Raw genomic sequence first — 18,394 nt, forward strand, 5'->3', positions numbered from 1 at the left:
AAGATCCAAGAAGATTCGGCTCATGTGCTTGAGTGAATCCATTTGAAAAGGGTGGGGTATATGAGATTGGAGTGACAGCACTGTTTAAAGCTGCGGCTTGAAAACACAGACGTGGCTATTATATACTCACAAGGTGCCCTAGCATCCTCAACTTTGGTTGGCGTTGACTGGTAGTGCGATGACGCAGAACGAAACAAGCCACTCACAGCTTGCGCAATACAAAATGTACCATGAAAAGGGATCGCGTCAAGTACCGCGTATTGCAGGTATGTTGTAAGTAGATTTTACAGGTATTGTAACGACAGTGGTGACAACATTAGAATCGTCAGGCTCCTCACATCTCTCCACCAATCTTGACAGCGATCTTGCCCACAGCGCTCTGCTTCGCCATCATCTCAAATGCCTCAACCGTCTGGTCAAAAGGATAGTCGTGCGCCACCACTGGCTTGATGCCGTGCGCTTCAACGAACTGCGCTAGTTCGACAACTGCATTACGCGGGAAGGCGCAACATCCTTTTACTGTGTTTTCGTTGTCAGCATACTTGGCATGTGATCCAGGAGAGATGGTCAAAGGCTTACCAGTCTTTGCAGTAAATAAGATACTTGGGACAAAAGCCGCATCGATAGGCGCGTTCGGTGTCAAAACACCTGGCATGCTGATCAAACCGCCGACGCGGGTGCTGTTGATGGATTTCATCAACGTGCCTGCACCACCTGTCTCGATAACGTGATCGACGCCCTTGCCGCCAGTGATTCTAGAGACTTCTTCGTCCCAATCCGGCGTGGTGACATAGTTGATGAGGTGCGTCGCGCCGAGACTCTTCGCGATCTCGAGCTTGCTGTCCGAAGAGGAAGTAGCGATGACCGTCGCACCAAGAGCCGAAGCAATCTACGTTCTATCAGTATACATCCCCTTGCACCACAAATGACGACTTACCTGGATCGCAAAACAGCTAACGCCACCCGTCCCCAGGGTAAGCACCCACTTCCCTTCCAATCTCCTATCAGTCCAGCCCCCGATCCAATCTCCAACACTCCCGTCCAGCCTTCCATCAAGCTGCCCACGAATCGCAGACCAAGCCGTCGCCCCAGCCGTCGTCAGAGAGGCCGCCTCAACTGCCGTCAAGTTCTTTGGCTGCTCGACAATCCACTCATCAGGCAGCACAAGATACTCTTGCAACGTGCCATCCTGGCTCGTGCCGCCTAGGATCGTGGCAAAGTCCAGGTTGCGAAAGTCTCCCGACAGCCACCCGTTCTGGTTGAACATGACTGCGAGTCCTTTCTTATCGCTCCAGATAGAGCCTGCGCCAGTCGAGTGGATGATGCCGGCTCCGTCGGAGCCGGGGACGAGGTCGAATTTGTGGTCTCCTGGGTATTGGGGGGAGCGGGTGGAGACGAGGACGTCGCGGTAGTTGAGGGAGGCTGCTGTCATCTTGAGGAGGACTTGTTTGGGCCCTGGAGTTGGGACAGTCTTTTCTTGTTTCGTTAGGTCGGACAGCTTGGTGGCTGTTGCCGGAATGGTCCATGCTGCGTAGGTCGTTGGGGTAGACATTGTAGAAGTGCTTTTGTATCGGTGGTAACTTCGTGAAGATGATGAGGCTCTTGTGTTCATCGTGAGCTGTAGTGGCATACTTATACCATATCCTGATACTTCCACCAATACCGAGATGCAGTCAGCATGCAGCGACACCGATGATGCTTAGCGAGCATTCACCTAAGGCGTCCATTTCTGGCCTATTCTGCGACAACTTCCCACTTGGGGTTTTACAAATGCGTCTCCAGAAGTTGAGGCTCATGGCTGGTATGTTGCGACGTAAACTTGTTGATTGGATGCAATACGCCGGCATTGGTAAGCAAGGCGAGCAGCGCGATTTCGCAACACATACCACCGGCTACACAAGGATATCCTCGAACGCGAGAAAATGCAATGATCAGAGATTTGGTAAGCAAGGCAAGAAATTGCATCAACTAGTGTTTATGACACGCAATCGTCATTTCAAAACTTCTCTTGCTTCCATCTACGCACCATCCTTCTTCCTCTGCCCGACGAAAAAGCCCAATCCAAAATCATCCGTCTTAAACGTAATCTTGCTCCCCTTGGGAAAGAAAAATACATCCCCCTTCTCAGCCTTCACTTCCTTGCCCGTCTCATCGCTGATGTAGAAGTGGCCATCTACGATTATCTTGATCTCATCGTACGTATACGTGTACACGAGTGGTGTTCCCTTCTCTAGACGGTAGAAACCGCCGCTGATGGGCTTATCTGGGTCTGTAGATTCTCTGGTGAAGGGGGAAGGGTTAGTTCGGGGTAGTGGGTTGATGGAATGCGACAAGAGGAGGCTAGACGTACGACGATACGACGTCACCGAGGTAGGCGTTCTCGTTGGCGATTAGAGGGGGCTTGAAAGTCGTTTGCGCTTTCTCGAAGTATTGCATTGCTGGCATGATGTCGATGGTTGATATGATGTGGATTGTTCGGGTTATGTAGGGGTGTTATAGAGGCCGCTGAGGGTGGAAGGCGCAACAGCACGACCGGCCTTATGTACTACAGCCTTATCTATCATTGCTCGACTTCAACACTTACGGCATCGGTATCATCAGCTTCTCAAGATACACTGTTGACGGGAGTTCCCCTGCCACCGTCATCCAGTCAGCCGCCATGTAGGCGTAGGGCAGCGCATATCTGGGACTTCGATACTAGATGCGGCGCTTGGCATGCATAAAACACATGGCCGATTTGGCTGGAGCTTTGCTAAGCGTTCCGATCTTATCCACTGCCATCTGTTAGTGTGCGCTGCAGGTGTTGAGCGAGACGACCCCGAAACGTTGGAGGTAGCTGGGGATAGTGGGGTGGTTCAAGGTGGGGCAATGGCATGTAATGTACGATTGGCTATGAGCTTATCGTCAGGAAAGGATTACTCCATCTGGATGTCGTGCATATGTGGGTTAGTGCAGAAACGAGGGTTCCGACTATGACTCGAGGAGACTTTCGCAAAGCGGAGATGCTTGTTGCTTGAAAGGGACGATCGCGCTGCGTAGTAATCCTTAGAACTGCGTCTTGAATTCTGATAATACATTCTGGGTATATTCAAATTAATGGATGCGGTAGTGATATCATGCAGGTCGTTCTTGTTCATGGTCTTCGTCCTCTTTCCACTTCTTGCGCCACCACTTCATCTTGAACCAGTCGCCCAAATTGTCTTGGCTTTTGCTCCCTTGGCCGTACCCCCAGGTCTGTCGTCTCCGGGATGTTTCGTCCATGTCTGTATCAGAGATATCGCCGTCTTCTGGATCGGGATGATCAAGAAGTGATGTAGAGCTGTCCACGGGCTTCTTTCCTTGCGACACGCTCCTGCCTCGGCTACCGAATCCTTCGAACCAGGACCGTCGACGCATCTGATTGAGCCACGCCGACTGCGCAGCATTCCTTCGTGGAGGCAAAGTCCCAGATCGCGGTCGTCGTTCTAGATCCACGGATCGCCGAGCAGGAGAAGGCAGAGTCTCTCGGTCGTTGAGCTCATCCCATATCTCATTTGTCTCCTCCGAGATAGTCATCCGCCGTCTCCTCGGCAATCTACGGGATTGTATGGGACTTTTCAAGTCACCGGCGTCTACCGATGCTCGCTTCTTCGGATTGGCGAGTGTCGCCGCGGGACCTGTGGGAGCGCGGGCCAGCAGGGGTGTCCTTTCGTCGACCGCTTTCCGCTTGGCTTGCTCCGAGGCATAGCCGTGAAAGCCTGGGGCTTCTTCGTCAATGTCCAGAGGTGAGTCGGATTCGTCGTGGCTATGGCCATGCGCAAGGCCGATACCGGGTTCCAGCACATTGTGAGGCATCGGAACCCTGCCTGTGTGCTTGCTTGCTACTGGTGACATGGGCTCTTCCTCGTTGTCTTCAAGTCGCCAGCTCAAGCAGACAACTCCCGCAAGCAGTATGACAGTTCCAAGTGCGATCAACCCAGCGTGCAGACTCGACAGGCGATCGTTTTGGTCGAAGTAGATGAGGCCGTCTATAATCGCGATGATGTTGTACACGCAGAACACTAAGGGGTAAAGGACGCTTGTGCTAACCAATTTCAGTCCGCGATGCATGTAGTAGAGTTGGGTCAGGGCGAAGACGACCAGTCCGACTAGGATCATCCACGACTGCCAGCGGTCAAACTGATTATGACGGTCGATGAGAGTCCGGACGAGGAGTTCGACGGCGCTCTTTGCGATCAAGAGTGAATGCGCGGAGAGGATGCCACTGACGCAACCGAAGAGGATACCGCGTACGAGGCGTTGTCGAGGAGTGGTCCGCGGATGCATGCGGTGTAATAACCAAGTGGCAATAACCAGCATGACAACCACTATGCCCGTCATGACCATCCATACAATGAAGGTGTTTCGTCCCAATAGCGCCAACAGTTGATCCAGGTTATGCGACGGTTCCGCAATGGCACCGAACAAGGCGATGAGCAATGCGCCTATCGCAACGAGCATCGTGCCGACGAAGGAGTATCGCGTAAAGGGTTCGCTGAGGATGATGGAGGCGCATATCGAGTTGAAGACGAGGCCGGATGCCTGGAGGGTAGAGAGGACGGGAAGGGGGAGGGTGGTGATTTGGATGGTACTGCCGACGATGTTTGCCACGACGAACATGAGCATGCCCAGCTGTATGTATGTTAGTGAATCATGCCCGAATGCGCGAAGGGTGTTCGTGCCTGCCATCTCCGCCGCTTGTATGGGGGTCGCCTCTCATCGTCGTCGTCCTTCTCTTCCTCCAAGAGATGGGACTTCCGCTGCAGCGTCAGGCCAACGCTTTGGATGCTGGTAGAGGCAAGGCCGACCATTACTCCAAGCTGCATGTCCGTCCGTTAGCCGTCTATTCCCGTGGTGGTGTGGCGGCCTGGGTACTCACAGCAACGCTCGCGCCCGGCGAGAGTTCCACCATGGTTCGTGTCGGCTGTCGTCGCTGCACTGCGCGTGTCGCTACCTAGTCGTCGGGCGCATGCTGTGCGTATGAGGGTATGGGGCGGGGATGGGTGGTCTTGATAGTAGACAGCGCAGACGTGCAAGTCGCGAAACGTCACGCTGAGTCGGTGAAGTGCACGAGACGGTTGGGGAAGACTAGCCGACGCCGTGCAGGTTGCAGGGATCAGCCGACTGATGATGTAGTTGGACTCAGGAGGAGGGCCTTGGAGAGCTCAGGAGCAGCAACGAGGCGACGCGACGAGGTTGAACAAGAAATATATCCATTATATCCATAGTGTGACACGTTTAATATTACCATCGCGTACCTGCGACGTCGTGCCATGGATTCTCTGCAGACGTGCCTGGGTAACCGCGGGCAGCGTCTGGGTGTCTGGGGGCCCAAGCTTGAACTTCAACCTCCAAGCTCCGTCACTGCTATACCTCGACGCCAGCACCCATAACCCTCCCCCGTAGCCCAGAGGACCCCACACAATACCGCCATCATGTCGCAAGTCCACGCCCTCTCCGACGACCAGGTACAACTCCCCACCCGCTCCAGCCCGCGGCAAGCTCCCCGCCCACTACGTCAACACGATAGCTAACACGCACCACCATGGCAGGTCGCCGGCGAGCTCAAGAAGATGACGGCCTTCATCCGCCAGGAAGCCATGGAGAAGGCCAACGAAATCCGCCTCAAGGCCGACGAGGAGTTTGCCATCGAGAAGTCCAAGCTCGTGCGCCAGGAACAGGCCTCGATCGACTCATCCTACGAGAAGAAGTTCAAGCAGGCCAGCATGTCGCAGCAAATCACCCGCTCCACCGTCTCCAACAAGAGCCGATTACGCATCCTCTCCGCCCGCCAGGAGCTGCTCAACCGCCTGTTTGAGAACGCCGAGAAGAAGCTGGGCGATGTTTCAAAGGACAAGAAGAAGTACCAGAGCGTCATGAAGGACCTGATCGTCGAGGGCGCCTATGCGCTCAACGAGGATAAGTTGCAGGTCAAGGTCCGGAAGGCGGACTACGACCTTACCAAGAAGGCTATCGAGGAGGCGCAGACCGAGTACAAGAAGAACATTGGCAAGGACGTCTCCATCACCATTGATGAGAGCGACCCGCTGCCAGAGGGATCGTAGGTCTTTCTACTGCTATCCGATAGGGCAAGACTAACTCCAGACAGTGCTGGTGGTGCCATGATCGTTGGTACAAACGGCCGAATCGACATCAACAACACCTTCCAAGAACGATTGAAGCTACTCGAGTCCCAGGCCCTGCCGTCCATCAGGGTCACGCTCTTCGGTGAGAACGAGAACAGGAAGTTCCACGACTAAGAGGTTAGTCTGGACGTGGAGTACGAGAGTTGGCTGGCGTGCCCGGCCGCAGTCACGGGTCAGCACAGACGAAGGTCCGCGTCAGCAGTGTCGGACCGAGGTTTTGATGAGTAGACTGTACATGCACGAGATCTTGTAGACCTCTCGGAACATTTAGCGAGTTTTATTCCATGCACATTATCGGAAGTAATGTTTGACTGTGATATCATTGAGCAACTGTTCTCGACTCCTAACTACAGAACCTCGTATGTACTGCGAAGGAGGGTATAAATAACAAAATGTGCGTACAAAGACGCTGTGTATCTTCGCATCAAGTAGTGGATATCATCAACACTCATTACTCCCGTAATAATCAAACGCCAGTGCTAAGTCATAGCATGCAAATGCTCGTATATACAACAAAGGAAATCATTACTGTGCATCGAATGCACTCATACGCGCTCGTAAACGCGATCCCACATGGGACTTCTCGTCCTCTTCTGCCCACCACCCATGACGTTTCTCAACGGCCACTCAGTCTTGCTGCTCTTCTTGAGAGACGAACTGGGATCTGGGTACCGATCGAAGCTTCTATGTCCACCATAGAGCTCATCGTCCTGGTCCGTATACCCGTTATTTGAGTACTCAGGGCCGTAGTCTTCAAGGTATGCATATCCGCCCGCAAAAGGATTCGACGAGGGCTGCTGGTGGGTAATGGGAGAGATGGGCCCAGAATCGTCGGATTGGTATCCGTGTCCGGAGTTGGTGGATAAGCTGGAGACGGCGAGACCAGAGGAACTGCTTCCACTATGATCGGCACTGTTGTAGGCGAGAGAAGGGCGGAGCAGACCTCGTGATGCTTCGGCTGCTGGACTGCCGATGGGACTCGTAGGTACGGGTTTCCGTTTTATGCTCGCTACAGCGGGAACTGGGAGCGTGTCCAGAGCGGACATGCCGGGCCTCCGAGGACCTGTCTTGGGTGGTGAGTTGTTGCGACCAAGCACCGGAGAGTCTCCGTTCAGTTCTTCGTCGGGTTCGGTCACTTCGGCCACGGAATGCAGGCTCGTATAGCTTGTTCGTCGGCCACGCGCACGATTCGACGAGTGGCTGTGGTAGAGTGCGGGCGCCAGGATAGGTGTGTGATTATCTTGCATCGCCATTGGTGTTGACGCTGATGGCATTGAATTGCCATCATTGGGATGGGGAATGCCTGCAGTCGCAATGTTGTTTGCCTGAGATGATGTAGGTGCTGCAGCCGGTGGAATTTGATGACCATGGTAGGCTGTAGACATAGGAGCCGGATCATAGCCATCATCCTCCCAGTTCATATCCTCAACGAAACGGCTCGTTTGGTGTGATGCGGGATTCAAAGGCCGCCTGTGTTCGAAATTCTCACCGCCCAGTCCTCGGTCCTGAAATGAGAAACGGGGAATGAAGCCCGGGGACGACGGAGGTTGGCTGCCTTCGATGGATCTCCTTCGCTTTCGGCGCAAAATAAAGCAGCATGCGAGTAGTAATGCGGCAAGTGTGAGTACTGCTAATGGCACACCCACACCAAGCCCGATCTTTTCGCGTCTTGTCAGGCCAGCATCGCTGGAAGCGGGTGCAACAGGATCTGCGGTTGGGTTTAAAGTCGCAGATGAACTTGTGGAGGAAGATGCGGATATTGAGATGGTGGATTCTGAAGGTGACGACGATGATAGTGATGAGGTCGCTAGTGTGGTCGAAGATTCGGAAGAAGATCCAGAGGAAGATGCCACGCTGGTGGTTTCGCTCGAGGCACTGCTGGAAGATGCCGTAGGCGTAGAAATCGTGCTCAGACTTTCGGATCCTGATATCGCAGAGGATGGCACTGCGCTAGTCGATAATGACTCAAATGTTGATGAGTCCACATTTGAAGCAGTCTCTGAGGGTAATGCCGTTGGTGATGCGGTGACGTCGGTTGGCAATGCTTCGCTTGCAGGTGGTGCTGCCGTCGCTGGTCCGAACTCTTGTATGAAGTAGGATTGTATGTCGTATGGCAGCTCTTCGAACCATTGCGGTCGGTTGTCGTCTAGGAATTCCTCCCATAGTATGCTCGATACGGCGGGTATGTTTGTCGCAGCAATCTGTCTCAGCGAAAGTGGAAGTGCAGTAATGAGCACTTGCAAGATCTCGATACTATTGTCAATGTCAGCGCAGTCAAAATTCATTGTACGTCAAGGAACCTTACGCATCAGGATCTTGTCTATGTTGTAGCGATCGAGCATCTGGTCTTGGTGCAGGTGTGATGACAGGCACCGCAGCGCCGTGTACCAAACCCACCACATTCCCCAAGACCAGCCAATTCCATCCTCTTAGCGAATGCATGTATGCGTGAACGAGCGAGTGTGGTAAAGAAAGCAGTAATAATAAATGGCAAGTAGCGGAGAGTCAATGTTCGCAATGATGCGTCAGCGCTTCATGTCTGGCAACAATAGTACGAACAGTCAGGAAACCAGTGCCCAGCGGCAGCGGTGGCCATACTTTTTGACTGTTCACACCCATGTACATTGTCGCATGCCGTCGACGTCCATAATTCGTTGAAGCAAGCAAAGTCGTCGCAGTGTGGCGATTGATCAAGAGATCGTCCACACAGCCCACCGGTCTCGTTACTGCACTTGGTAGGATCTCATGCAGATCAGGGTCCTGACAGCCGGTTATGAGGTCGCGCACCCGCAGATTCGCCCCTCACTAGCCACACTTCGGATGACACTTTTGGTCGAATCGCATGTCGAGCTGCCGTTTATCCTGGCACGGATGTTTTTGGTGGAGCGATCCGAGTGGGTCAACGGCTGAGTGTGGCTGGTGCGTTGCAGGAGGGTTCGCTTCGCTGCCGAACTGGAGAACGCTGTGCCGGCGAAGCGATGCCGCGTATACGTTTGATGCGATGTTTGCAGGGAAAGATTTGCATACAGAGACAACGTGACGTTCGATAGACATTCTTTTTATTTTTGGATCAGTTGGCGGAGGACGAGTGCCGACCAATGACTGTTGGGTGCTCGGGCTGTTTGGGTGACTCCTTCCATCTCGCGTCGGCTGCGCGCAAACGCTCAATGAGGAAATCACCGTTCACCGTCACCATAGTCGCGTCTTCTGTCTACGTCTACTGAAAAATCTTAACACAACCTCACACCCACTCCTCCATGACCAGCTTTGTATATACCACCACCACCATTAACACGTTTGCGCAACGCGACCCAGCCATGGCATGCAATCAACCTGCGCCATACCACCGACGAATGCGACATGCGCGTTCCTGCGCGAGTACCTCGAGAGCATACGCGTAGAATTCGCACCTACAAGCGATCGCCTGGACAAGACATGAAATTGCTGAACCCCTGGCTCAGTCAAGATGGCAGTTAGAGCAATCATGTTCAGTGGCAGCCCTAATCCTCAAGGCTAGCCTTTGTACCTTCAACTGACTCAGATACTCCAGGACCTCGCCGCTAAGCACCATGCACACCCATGGCGATACTTGTCACAACGCGACTTGTAACCCAGACTTATCAACGTACACACATCGCGATAGAAGCTATTGTCTCGTCCAGTACCAATACACGCATTCGTCATTGTTCAAGCATGCTGGCTACACCTACGCTCAAGTAAAAAAAGAACTTGCATCTCAGGAGCGGAACGACGTTCAACTTGCACGTTCAGAACACTTCAGATCTAGAACCAGTCACTACAAAGACAACGCGGACGATTGCCGAACGAGAGACCAAGGCTGTCACGCTAGCAGCCAAAGGCCTTGTGTGATGCGTGGATTGGTTACCGAAATGAATTGGCGCCCGACATTTTCCCACTTTCCAACCCCACCTTCCAGGCCTTCTTTCGAGCTCCGCGACAGCGACGACGACGCAATTCTGGCGATATATTGCCCGCTTCTTGACCTCATTTCATCAAGCAAGGCTCGTTGGTGTAGTTGGTTATCACGTCAGTCTAACAACGGCCGTCAAACGCCAGTTAGGACACTGAAGGTCCGGAGTTCAAACCTCCGATGAGTCATCATCGGCGTTCGCAAGAGCGCATCGAACTTTTTTGCCTTTCCTCCAGGCTGTTGGGGTATCTTTTTGCTTGGACAGCCCCCACATCACCATTTTGAGCCGGTTGAGCCTATAAATTGAGGAAGATGACGATGCCGATTTTTCTAGGCCCCCTTATCTCCTCTAGCCGACGGCCTTACACTCTGAGGTACCCTCGCTGGATTGTGGGCGCTCGTTGGCCCGTCTACCTCGGTATCGCATCGGAGGCGAGCCTGTAGCTTGTATGGAACATTTAGATGCGAGTGCGCCTTTGACTTAGACGCGGTCTGGTCATTGAGATTATCCTTTGGTATACGAGTATTCAGATTCTAGTTAGGCAACGCTACTTTGCAAGAACTGCATACGATTACGCATTTGCTGGCTACAAAATTGTGGAGGTTCGACGCCGCGGCGCTGTTCTGTTGGGTTCGAAATCTTAGGCTAACTCGCACAGCAAGCTCTACTTGGTCTATGAGGTCAGGTCGGGATGTTGACGATAGTTAAACATTCTATCTATATTAGACTACCTTCGCAGTATCTGTGCAACAGCTACATGCAGTCTATTCACATGGTCCTCTCCACCTGAATCGATTCTCCAGGCCACGATACCATCTGGTCTTACTAGAACGGCTCCATTACCTCCTACCTCTGAGAGCTGATCCCATTTTCCATCAACATCTTCCAATTCTCTGCCGTCAATAGCAACAACGTGGATTAGCTCGTCTCTAACCTGGTTCCAAGTGGTAGGGTCTGCCGTAAAGAGAACGAAACGGTCCAAGCACAAAAGATCGAGGGACGAAACGACATCATCTCCCTTCCTCAGCCACATGTGGGGAAAGTGATGCCCAGGAATGGTCGAAGGGTGGTATTCGGTGACCTTCAGCTTCCCAGTCTCGTCCACCTGGCCACCGTGAAAATTATCCCGCCCCTCATTGTCGATATCAGCGGTTGGATAGAACCAGCCTATTTCTGCCCCTGGGGCTTTGAACTCTGTATCGAGGGTCTCTTGCGCTCTCTGTACATCCGCATGCACTTGAGCATAGCCTGGATGGCTTTGGTCAAGCAGGACTTGAATGGCTCTCTTGTTCTCTTCGACTGAAGAGTCTTTGCTGATACCCAACGCCTTGTCCATGATCATGCTGTGACTCCGCATGTTGACGAGGCTCGATTGCGCTACTCTTTCCCCAATCGGGCGGCGTTCTTCATCGTATGTGTCCAGAAAGTCGCCATTCCCAAGTTTGCCCTGGAGCATCAAAGCTAGCTTCCAAACCAAGTTGTTAGCATCTTGAATACCCGTGTTAAGTCCAAGAGCACCCCATGGCGGTAGGCGATGCGCTGCGTCACCAACAAGGAAAGTGCGGCCGTTTTTACTGCGATACTGCTCAGCTGAAATAGCATTGACGGACCAGTGGCTCAGACTTATGACTTCAACTTCCAAGTCTGGGATATTGATGCTCTTCTTTAATCTACTCATCATTGCGCCGTTGTCGAATCGGACGGGGTCGTCGGGCAGGATGCCGCAGGCAAAAATCCACTCTTCTGTGTCGGGATTGTTGGGGTATGGGCCAAGGTGGTACATATAGCCAGTTCCAATACTTCCGCCCATTTCCGGGTTGATGAACCAAGTAATGAACGCTTCTGGTTCAGGATGTTTGAGGGATATTGGTGCTCGAATGTGTGCAGTCACCATGTCGACTATGTTCTTCTCCCCATGTAATTCAATACCCAGTTTGTTTGTTACCATACGCCCGCCATCAGCTGCAATAACATACGAAGCCCTTATAGTCTCGCTAGGTCTAGAGTTGTCACGGAATTCGATCCGTAACTCCACGTAAGTCTCCTTCTCCACGATGTCGGTAACTTCGGCACCATAATGCACACCGCTCGGATTCAACTGCTTGGCCTTTCGCGAAAGAATGGGCTCGAGCCGTATTTGTGGCAACGTGAGATAGCGACTAGGACTTGCTGTCCTATACTCGTCGGCATATTTCCCACCACCCCATGCGTCGCGCGAGACTATCTTGGTACCAGTCGGTCCCAGCGAAGTGAACCACGCGGTCTTGGAACATGTGTTTGGAGGTGCTGCATTGGCAATAACTTCCTGCTCCACCCCCATCTGACGGAATATCTCGCCGGTTCGTTGGTTTAGGCCGCATGCTTTTGGGTGGATTGAAGTGCTAAGGTGACGCTCGAAAAGCACGTGTGGAATGTTGCGAAGGGATAACAGGATTGAAGAGGAAAGACCCACGGGGCCTCCCCCTATGATGGCAACTGGATATTGCTGAGGACTTGCCATTTAGTCCCGGTAAGATTGATGGACAGTAACGAATGCTAGAAGATATGAACTTTACAGCGAGAATCCCCGCTGTCTTTGACGTTTCGGCTCCACATTCCCCTCCCGAGGTCTTTCCCTTTTGCAACGGGTGACCCTTCCAGGGTTGTTACCAACTTTACCAATTTGACGTGGTAAGAATGTGGTATCTCACACTACGTCACTCTCGGTTCAATATGGAACGTCAAAACGGCAGTCTTCCAGGCTTCGCGCTCGAGCTTCGAGTCTTGTCGCGACGGACTTTGGGTGTGTGGGTGTGTACATTGGTGGGGTCGGTAAGTGGATAACGGTAATTTCAAGACGGCGGTCGGTCACGACGAGCGCCGATGCTGTCCCACATTCCGCCTGCTACTTTGCCCGCTCCAATCACTCATCCATCACACGTGTGTCAAAAGGATCAATGGCAAATAAAAGGTTTGTTTGATAAACGATTGGTTGAGGAAATCTATCCATCCTCTATGTCTCTTTGTTTGCCTAAAACCGGCAGAAATATGTACAAGGAACGTAAAGCTATACGATCTGAATTTTTGTTCGAATGTTTTCACAACGCTGAAGAGTTGCACATCGCCAAAGCATGGCTTAGTACGCGCCGTAAGAGCCAGTGCTCATAGCACTGTTTCCATCGACGGTAACAGTAACCGTCTGCTTGACCGTCTCGGTGACGATAGGTGCGCTGGCGCAGGTAGTAGCATCTGCAACCTCAGATGGTACCATTGGGGTAGGCTGTGGGGCGTTGTAACCGCCAGTCGCTGTGTTGATCTGCTTGTCTGGAAGCACAGCGCTGTATGCTGAGTATGAGCTCAGGGGGAGAGCGGTAGCGGCAGAAGAGGCGTTGGGTACGGCCGCAGAGTAGGCAGCAGAAGAGGCAGCGGCGTATCCAGAAGAGATGGCAGCGACGCCAGTGGGAGTCATGATAGCGGAGTAAGCAGTTGTACTGTTACCGGCAGGGACGGCGGCAGCAGTGCAGCCTGCGCCGGTCGCTGATGTAGCAGAAGCAGGGCCTGATTGGATGGGGTTGCATCCTGGGAGAGCGTCAAGAACGCTTCCGTCATCACCACCGTATGCCTCCATAGCGGAGCAGCTCTTCCAGGACTCATCGCTATCCTTGTTGACGTTCGCGGAACCAAAGCACTGCTCCATCTCTTCTTGTCCACAGCCGCAACCGCACTTGCATCCGTCGTTCTCGCTAACGGCCTTTTCGAGGACACCGGCTTCCCATCCGTTCATCTATTGCTTTGTTAGAGGTGAATGTCAAGAGGAGTAAAGAAGAACTTACAAAGTCACCATGGAACCCGTAACCAGTTGGGTCACCGTTAGACAGGACCCAAGGAGCCTCATCAGGGCCAAAGGTGAACTTGGTAACGTCCCACCAGTACTCGATGAAAAGAGTAGGGAAACGCGCAGCCCTATGGGTCATAGGGCAGTTCTCGATACCGACACCAGCGTTGCCGTTGGGGTAGGCCATGTGCGCGTTGGGGTTCTTGGGGTCCATCTTCTCGCCGTTCCAGCACGAAGGGAAGGTGACTTCGGAAGCGAAGCCGTACTTGCAGGTGCTGAAACCCTTGGGGAAGCCGTTGGCGAAGATGGCTGTGGAGCCACCGTCGGGCTCGTGGCAGCCCCAGCGAACACCGGCGGGGTTGTCACCGTCAGAGCGCTTGAGCGGGCTACCGGCGATCATGTTGAAGTCCTCTGGGTAGGCAGTGACGTTTGCCCAGTTGTTGCCATCGCCGTACTTGTAGTAGATCTTGGTGGCTAGTTCGGGTACGCGGTAGAGCTTGGTTCCGTTGGTGAAGAACAGAGTGGGGCGCCAGTACAGAGACTTGTCGGTCTTGATACGGGCAGTAGTGCAGTCAGAGGCCTGGGTGTCTGCAAAGCCCATGGACTTGGAGAGTCCGTTTCCTCCGTCGAAGGAGTGGAGATGGGGGCTCTCGGTTCCGGGAAACAGACCGGGGTCGAGGCGCTGGTAGCTCATGGCATTGCCGGCGCGGTTGTAGAAGCTGAAATAGTTGCCAACGCATTGAGCGGAGGCAGTGGCGGCAAAGCCAGCCGTGAGGGAGACGATATCGAAACGCATGTTGGCTTGGTTGTGGTTCTGGGGTATGTGGAAATCTTGTATGAGTCGTAAGACAGCGAAAAGAGTGAGCTGTGTGAAAATGAAAGGACCGAGTCACAGACTCTGTAGGCTCTTGATTTCAAAAGGAGTGTGTAAAGAGTCAAAAGAATGAAAGAATGGTATTCCACCGGAAGCCAAAGAGAGAGCGATGTGAAGACAGCGATAAGAACAGGATTCTGGTGGGCAGGCTACTGGATAATATATCCAGGGACGCCCACATGCATCGGGAATTACATGCAGCCATGGGGGCGGCCAGCCCACGCTTGAGGCGCCCCATTCTAGGACGAGATTAGCTGAGGCATCCAAAAGTTTGACTGATGTGACTAGATTCGCTTAGGTGCGTAGTTGTTTCCGGGTGGAGATCTGAGCCAGGGGAGCCGCGCGCAGTTCGAAGGCGGCGGCGCGGGTGTCAGGGGTAGGATGAGAAAATGCTATGCCGCGAGTCGCAAGAATACGTGGTGACGATGCCCAACTCCCTCTAGCCTGCAGCGAGGCTTGCAGCACGCCGTCGCAATCTGAAACATACCAACATGCAGTTCGCGCGACTCCCGTTGTTTTTTGCCAGAGTCTGGAAGACGGCTGACGTATCGATAGGACAGAAAGACAGATTCCGTTCCTGGCGGCGTTCGGGGCGCTTAGCGTCACGATCGTCGCACGCGAGGCCCAGGTGGCTGATCTTCAAACGGTGCTGACTCCCCCTGCCTAAGATTAATGTCCGCGCGCGCTTCCATTTGCTGCACATGTTTCTTCTTAGGCCTCGATGCATGGGCTCCGATAAGGAGGACAACCCGGCAGACATGCTCTTTTCTTCCACCGAACCCACACTATGTGGAGCACAAAGTGTTTGCCGCTGGGCCGCGACGGGAAGCACTCAGAGGATCGCCCCGGTACCTGGGAAACGAGATCTTCGCAAGGACCGCTTGCTGTCGATGAGGACACGATCCAGGGCAACGGTAATCTTGACGAGCTGTCATGTCCTGTATCTAGAAACAGAATCGATAAAGAATCCCACGTGATCTTTCTAAACTCGTCCACGGGTCATCACGCTGCAGCATGCCACAGTCCGAGCTGACGCTCTGTCCCCGAACACGACATGTGCGTGGCGTCGAATCACAATTTTATGATGACCTCCAAGTCAAGTTTAGCAGGCAAAAGTCCTGTTCCAAGGCTAATTCTACAGCATACGCGTTCCTGCAGCGTACCTGGCAGAAGTCTCCGACCGGTAGACGGGCGGCCGCCATTCAACAAGTTCATAGTAGCCGGAGTGTAGCTGCACTGCTTAGTTTGGTACCTGACGTCTCAACGACAGCTCGTGGCACAGCGGCTCGTATCGATAAAGAAATTACCATCCCCACAATTCATGAGACGCACAGGACTCGTGCGAGGGGACGTGTGGTCTAGACCACACTTGAATGGCATACTGCAGGTTACTGCTCAGTTGTGGAGTTGAGAAACACAACCGTCGTCACGATTTACATAAGTGGAGATATCGTAGCGTCTGCATCTACTCCGAGTAGAAGGAGTGGCTGTAGGAGCGCGACTACTCCCTGTACAACTTCATGGATGAAGCCTGAACACAGAGGGCGCGTAACGAAGGCCTGTGGATTACGTAGACTTCAACACACTCTAGAGCCTCCTTCTAGGCGCTGCGTACGTCGCGCGCTTGTGTTAGTATACAGGCGTGTAGGCGTACTACGGTTGTTGAGCCTCCACGGGACGTAGCGACCGGTACACCAGAGCGGCAGCGTGCCGCGGACAAACGAAACAAGGTTCTAGCGGAACAGCGGGGCGTTTGATCCTCCAGGGAGACGTTTTTGTTCGTTGGTTCTGACAGGTTACGCAATCTTGGGCGTTGAGTTAGGTGAGAACTGACGAGTCGTATCTAGAAATGTCGTGCGGTTGAGAAACTAGTCATGCAAGAAGAAGAGTTTAGAGGGATACATAGCATGCAGACAGCAAGTTTTGGGAATGGCGATTGAGGCTTTGCGTGACGTACGCGCCTTGTAACTACCCGAGCAGGCTCGCATACCCGTACGAACAGCGTGCTAGTTCGATCGGGTCTGCGTATGCTTTTTGCTCTACATTGGCGAAGTGGCCAATTCTCAAACTTATGAATGAAAGTCCTTCTTCCGCTTTAATGATGGCTTCCGCCTCAGATAAGCAGGTTGAAGATGTGGCTGACCCGTGACAAAGTCTCTAGCACATGCCGATGTTCACTGAGGTATCTTCTTTCAGTCGAGTTACCCAGGTGGGCTCTGTCTGTGCCGGCTCAATACCGCATCGGATGGCAGATGAAGACTGCTGAGTTCGCCGCGGCGGCTAGTGGGTAAAGCATGCATACCAGCTCACTCAGGCCTTCCCACTCAAGACACCCTCCACAGCGCCCCAACGATCAATACTCCTCTTGATCAGACCTGCCATCAGCTCCTTACCGACAACACCCCCGCCGCTCTTCTCTACCCTTCTGATGACCAAGTCCTTCGTGCCCTTCTTTCCGCCTGCACAATCCACCATCACACTAACGGTCTCTCTACACACACCCTCCTCAAACGCATCAGGATCGCTGAGCACAAAGTCTACTTCTTCGTCCTCGTCCTCTCTCTTGCCCTCGAACACTGCAAATGTGCTAGGTATCGGTAGACCGCGTAATTGAAGGCGATGCGCCTCCTTGGGTTCGTCTGAGCAAAGAATGCCCTCGTACTCCTCGTCGTAGTACGCGTGTGGTAGGAGTGTGTCGCGAAGCGCAGCGAGTATGGATATCCACGCCGCGTCGAATGCGTTGCCATCGATGCTGATGAAGAACACGTCGAGGTAGAGAACCCAGTACCCTTTCAGTTGTGTCTCCGCTTCTGTGTCTGGGTCTTCGGGGTTCGTGGATGGCTTGTATAGTATGCGGAGATCTGAAGCGCGGAGAAGTCGTGTCGAGTTGAGGAGAGAGCGTATGCGGGTTATGAGCGTTTGCGCATATGTGGAAGGCGCGTTGCCGGGGATGTGTGAGGGTGTGCTGCCTGTAGATAGTTCCACGTTCGGGACCAGTAACCTCAGTTCTTCCACTTCTTCGCCGTTGTCTTCCTCGTCTTCCGAATCCTGCCCGGCAGTTTGTCCGGGATACTCGAAGGTACCCGGGATGTCTTCTTCTTTTAAGATCTCTGCGCGCACGCCGCAGACGACGCTTGTGTTGCCCAGTCGCACGACTGCACTGCCATTGCAGTGGGTGAGACTTCCAGTGTTGATACCTGGCGTGCGGAACTCGTTTGCAGCACGGCCATTTGCGCGTATGGGCTTCTTCTTCTCTGCGGACAGATGCGCCTGCAGGAACGGGTGTGGGGAGACGGCGGCGAAGATGGGGCGAGGGAACGTGAGCGCTGGCGAGGGCTGGGTTGCGGCTGCCATTGCGAATGTACTGGAAATTGATACTCGCTTGGATCGGGTGCGATGTTCGAGGCGCGAATTGTTAGCATCTATGTTGCCGCTGGGAAATTTTGGAGCTCAGAGCTATGACGCGCTAAGGTTATGCTTAAATGGGTGGGGCATGGAGATCACAACCCCATTGTCACGTAGCAAGTCAGATATGTTAGCTGTAAGAAGGGCAAGCAGGCCGACTCCACATATTATTAAGACTATATAACCTACGCGCTATGCCTCAAGG

The 18,394-nt window shown here is 53.3% G+C and overlaps 8 protein-coding genes and 1 non-coding gene across 9 annotated transcripts; 2 read left to right on the forward strand and 7 right to left on the reverse strand.

Annotated features, from left to right (window-relative positions):
* Positions 1–334: 334 nt before the first annotated feature.
* Positions 335–1,552, reverse strand: J4E92_003417 (uncharacterized protein; the record flags this gene model as incomplete). The annotated part of the gene is made up of 3 exons (XM_051494815.1): positions 335–519; positions 580–889; positions 938–1,552. 3 exons carry the CDS (start codon positions 1,550–1,552, stop codon positions 335–337), a joined length of 1,110 nt encoding a protein of 369 aa, XP_051355108.1.
* Positions 1,553–2,018: 466 nt separating this feature from the next.
* On the reverse strand, positions 2,019–2,445 carry J4E92_003418 (uncharacterized protein; the record flags this gene model as incomplete). Its single annotated transcript, XM_051494816.1, has 2 exons — positions 2,019–2,280; positions 2,351–2,445. 2 exons carry the CDS (start codon positions 2,443–2,445, stop codon positions 2,019–2,021), a joined length of 357 nt encoding a protein of 118 aa, XP_051355109.1.
* A 669-nt stretch (positions 2,446–3,114) lies between these two features.
* Positions 3,115–4,930, reverse strand: J4E92_003419 (uncharacterized protein; the record flags this gene model as incomplete). The annotated part of the gene is made up of 3 exons (XM_051494817.1): positions 3,115–4,650; positions 4,701–4,838; positions 4,898–4,930. 3 exons carry the CDS (start codon positions 4,928–4,930, stop codon positions 3,115–3,117), a joined length of 1,707 nt encoding a protein of 568 aa, XP_051355110.1.
* A 523-nt stretch (positions 4,931–5,453) lies between these two features.
* On the forward strand, positions 5,454–6,278 carry VMA4 (V-ATPase V1 sector subunit E; the record flags this gene model as incomplete). Its single annotated transcript, XM_051494818.1, has 3 exons — positions 5,454–5,486; positions 5,571–6,079; positions 6,128–6,278. The coding sequence occupies 3 exons, from the start codon at positions 5,454–5,456 to the stop codon at positions 6,276–6,278; spliced, it is 693 nt and encodes a 230-aa protein (XP_051355111.1).
* A 431-nt stretch (positions 6,279–6,709) lies between these two features.
* J4E92_003421 (uncharacterized protein) lies at positions 6,710–8,606 on the reverse strand (the record flags this gene model as incomplete). The annotated part of the gene is made up of 2 exons (XM_051494819.1): positions 6,710–8,417; positions 8,470–8,606. 2 exons carry the CDS (start codon positions 8,604–8,606, stop codon positions 6,710–6,712), a joined length of 1,845 nt encoding a protein of 614 aa, XP_051355112.1.
* A 1,579-nt stretch (positions 8,607–10,185) lies between these two features.
* Positions 10,186–10,283, forward strand: J4E92_003422. Its single transcript has one exon. It is a non-coding gene; the product is annotated as a tRNA-Val (tRNA).
* Positions 10,284–10,823: 540 nt separating this feature from the next.
* Positions 10,824–12,416, reverse strand: J4E92_003423 (uncharacterized protein; the record flags this gene model as incomplete). Its single annotated transcript, XM_051494820.1, has 1 exon — positions 10,824–12,416. One exon carries the CDS (start codon positions 12,414–12,416, stop codon positions 10,824–10,826), a length of 1,593 nt encoding a protein of 530 aa, XP_051355113.1.
* Positions 12,417–13,211: 795 nt separating this feature from the next.
* Positions 13,212–14,706, reverse strand: J4E92_003424 (uncharacterized protein; the record flags this gene model as incomplete). The annotated part of the gene is made up of 2 exons (XM_051494821.1): positions 13,212–13,859; positions 13,909–14,706. The coding sequence occupies 2 exons, from the start codon at positions 14,704–14,706 to the stop codon at positions 13,212–13,214; spliced, it is 1,446 nt and encodes a 481-aa protein (XP_051355114.1).
* Positions 14,707–17,094: 2,388 nt separating this feature from the next.
* Positions 17,095–18,138, reverse strand: J4E92_003425 (uncharacterized protein; the record flags this gene model as incomplete). Its single annotated transcript, XM_051494822.1, has 1 exon — positions 17,095–18,138. The coding sequence occupies one exon, from the start codon at positions 18,136–18,138 to the stop codon at positions 17,095–17,097; it is 1,044 nt and encodes a 347-aa protein (XP_051355115.1).
* Between the last annotated feature and the right edge of the window lie 256 nt (positions 18,139–18,394).

This window comes from Alternaria infectoria, assembly GCF_024043175.1.
Source record: "Alternaria infectoria strain BMP 0036 chromosome Unknown scaffold_4, whole genome shotgun sequence".
Lineage (NCBI taxonomy): Eukaryota > Fungi > Ascomycota > Dothideomycetes > Pleosporales > Pleosporaceae > Alternaria > Alternaria infectoria.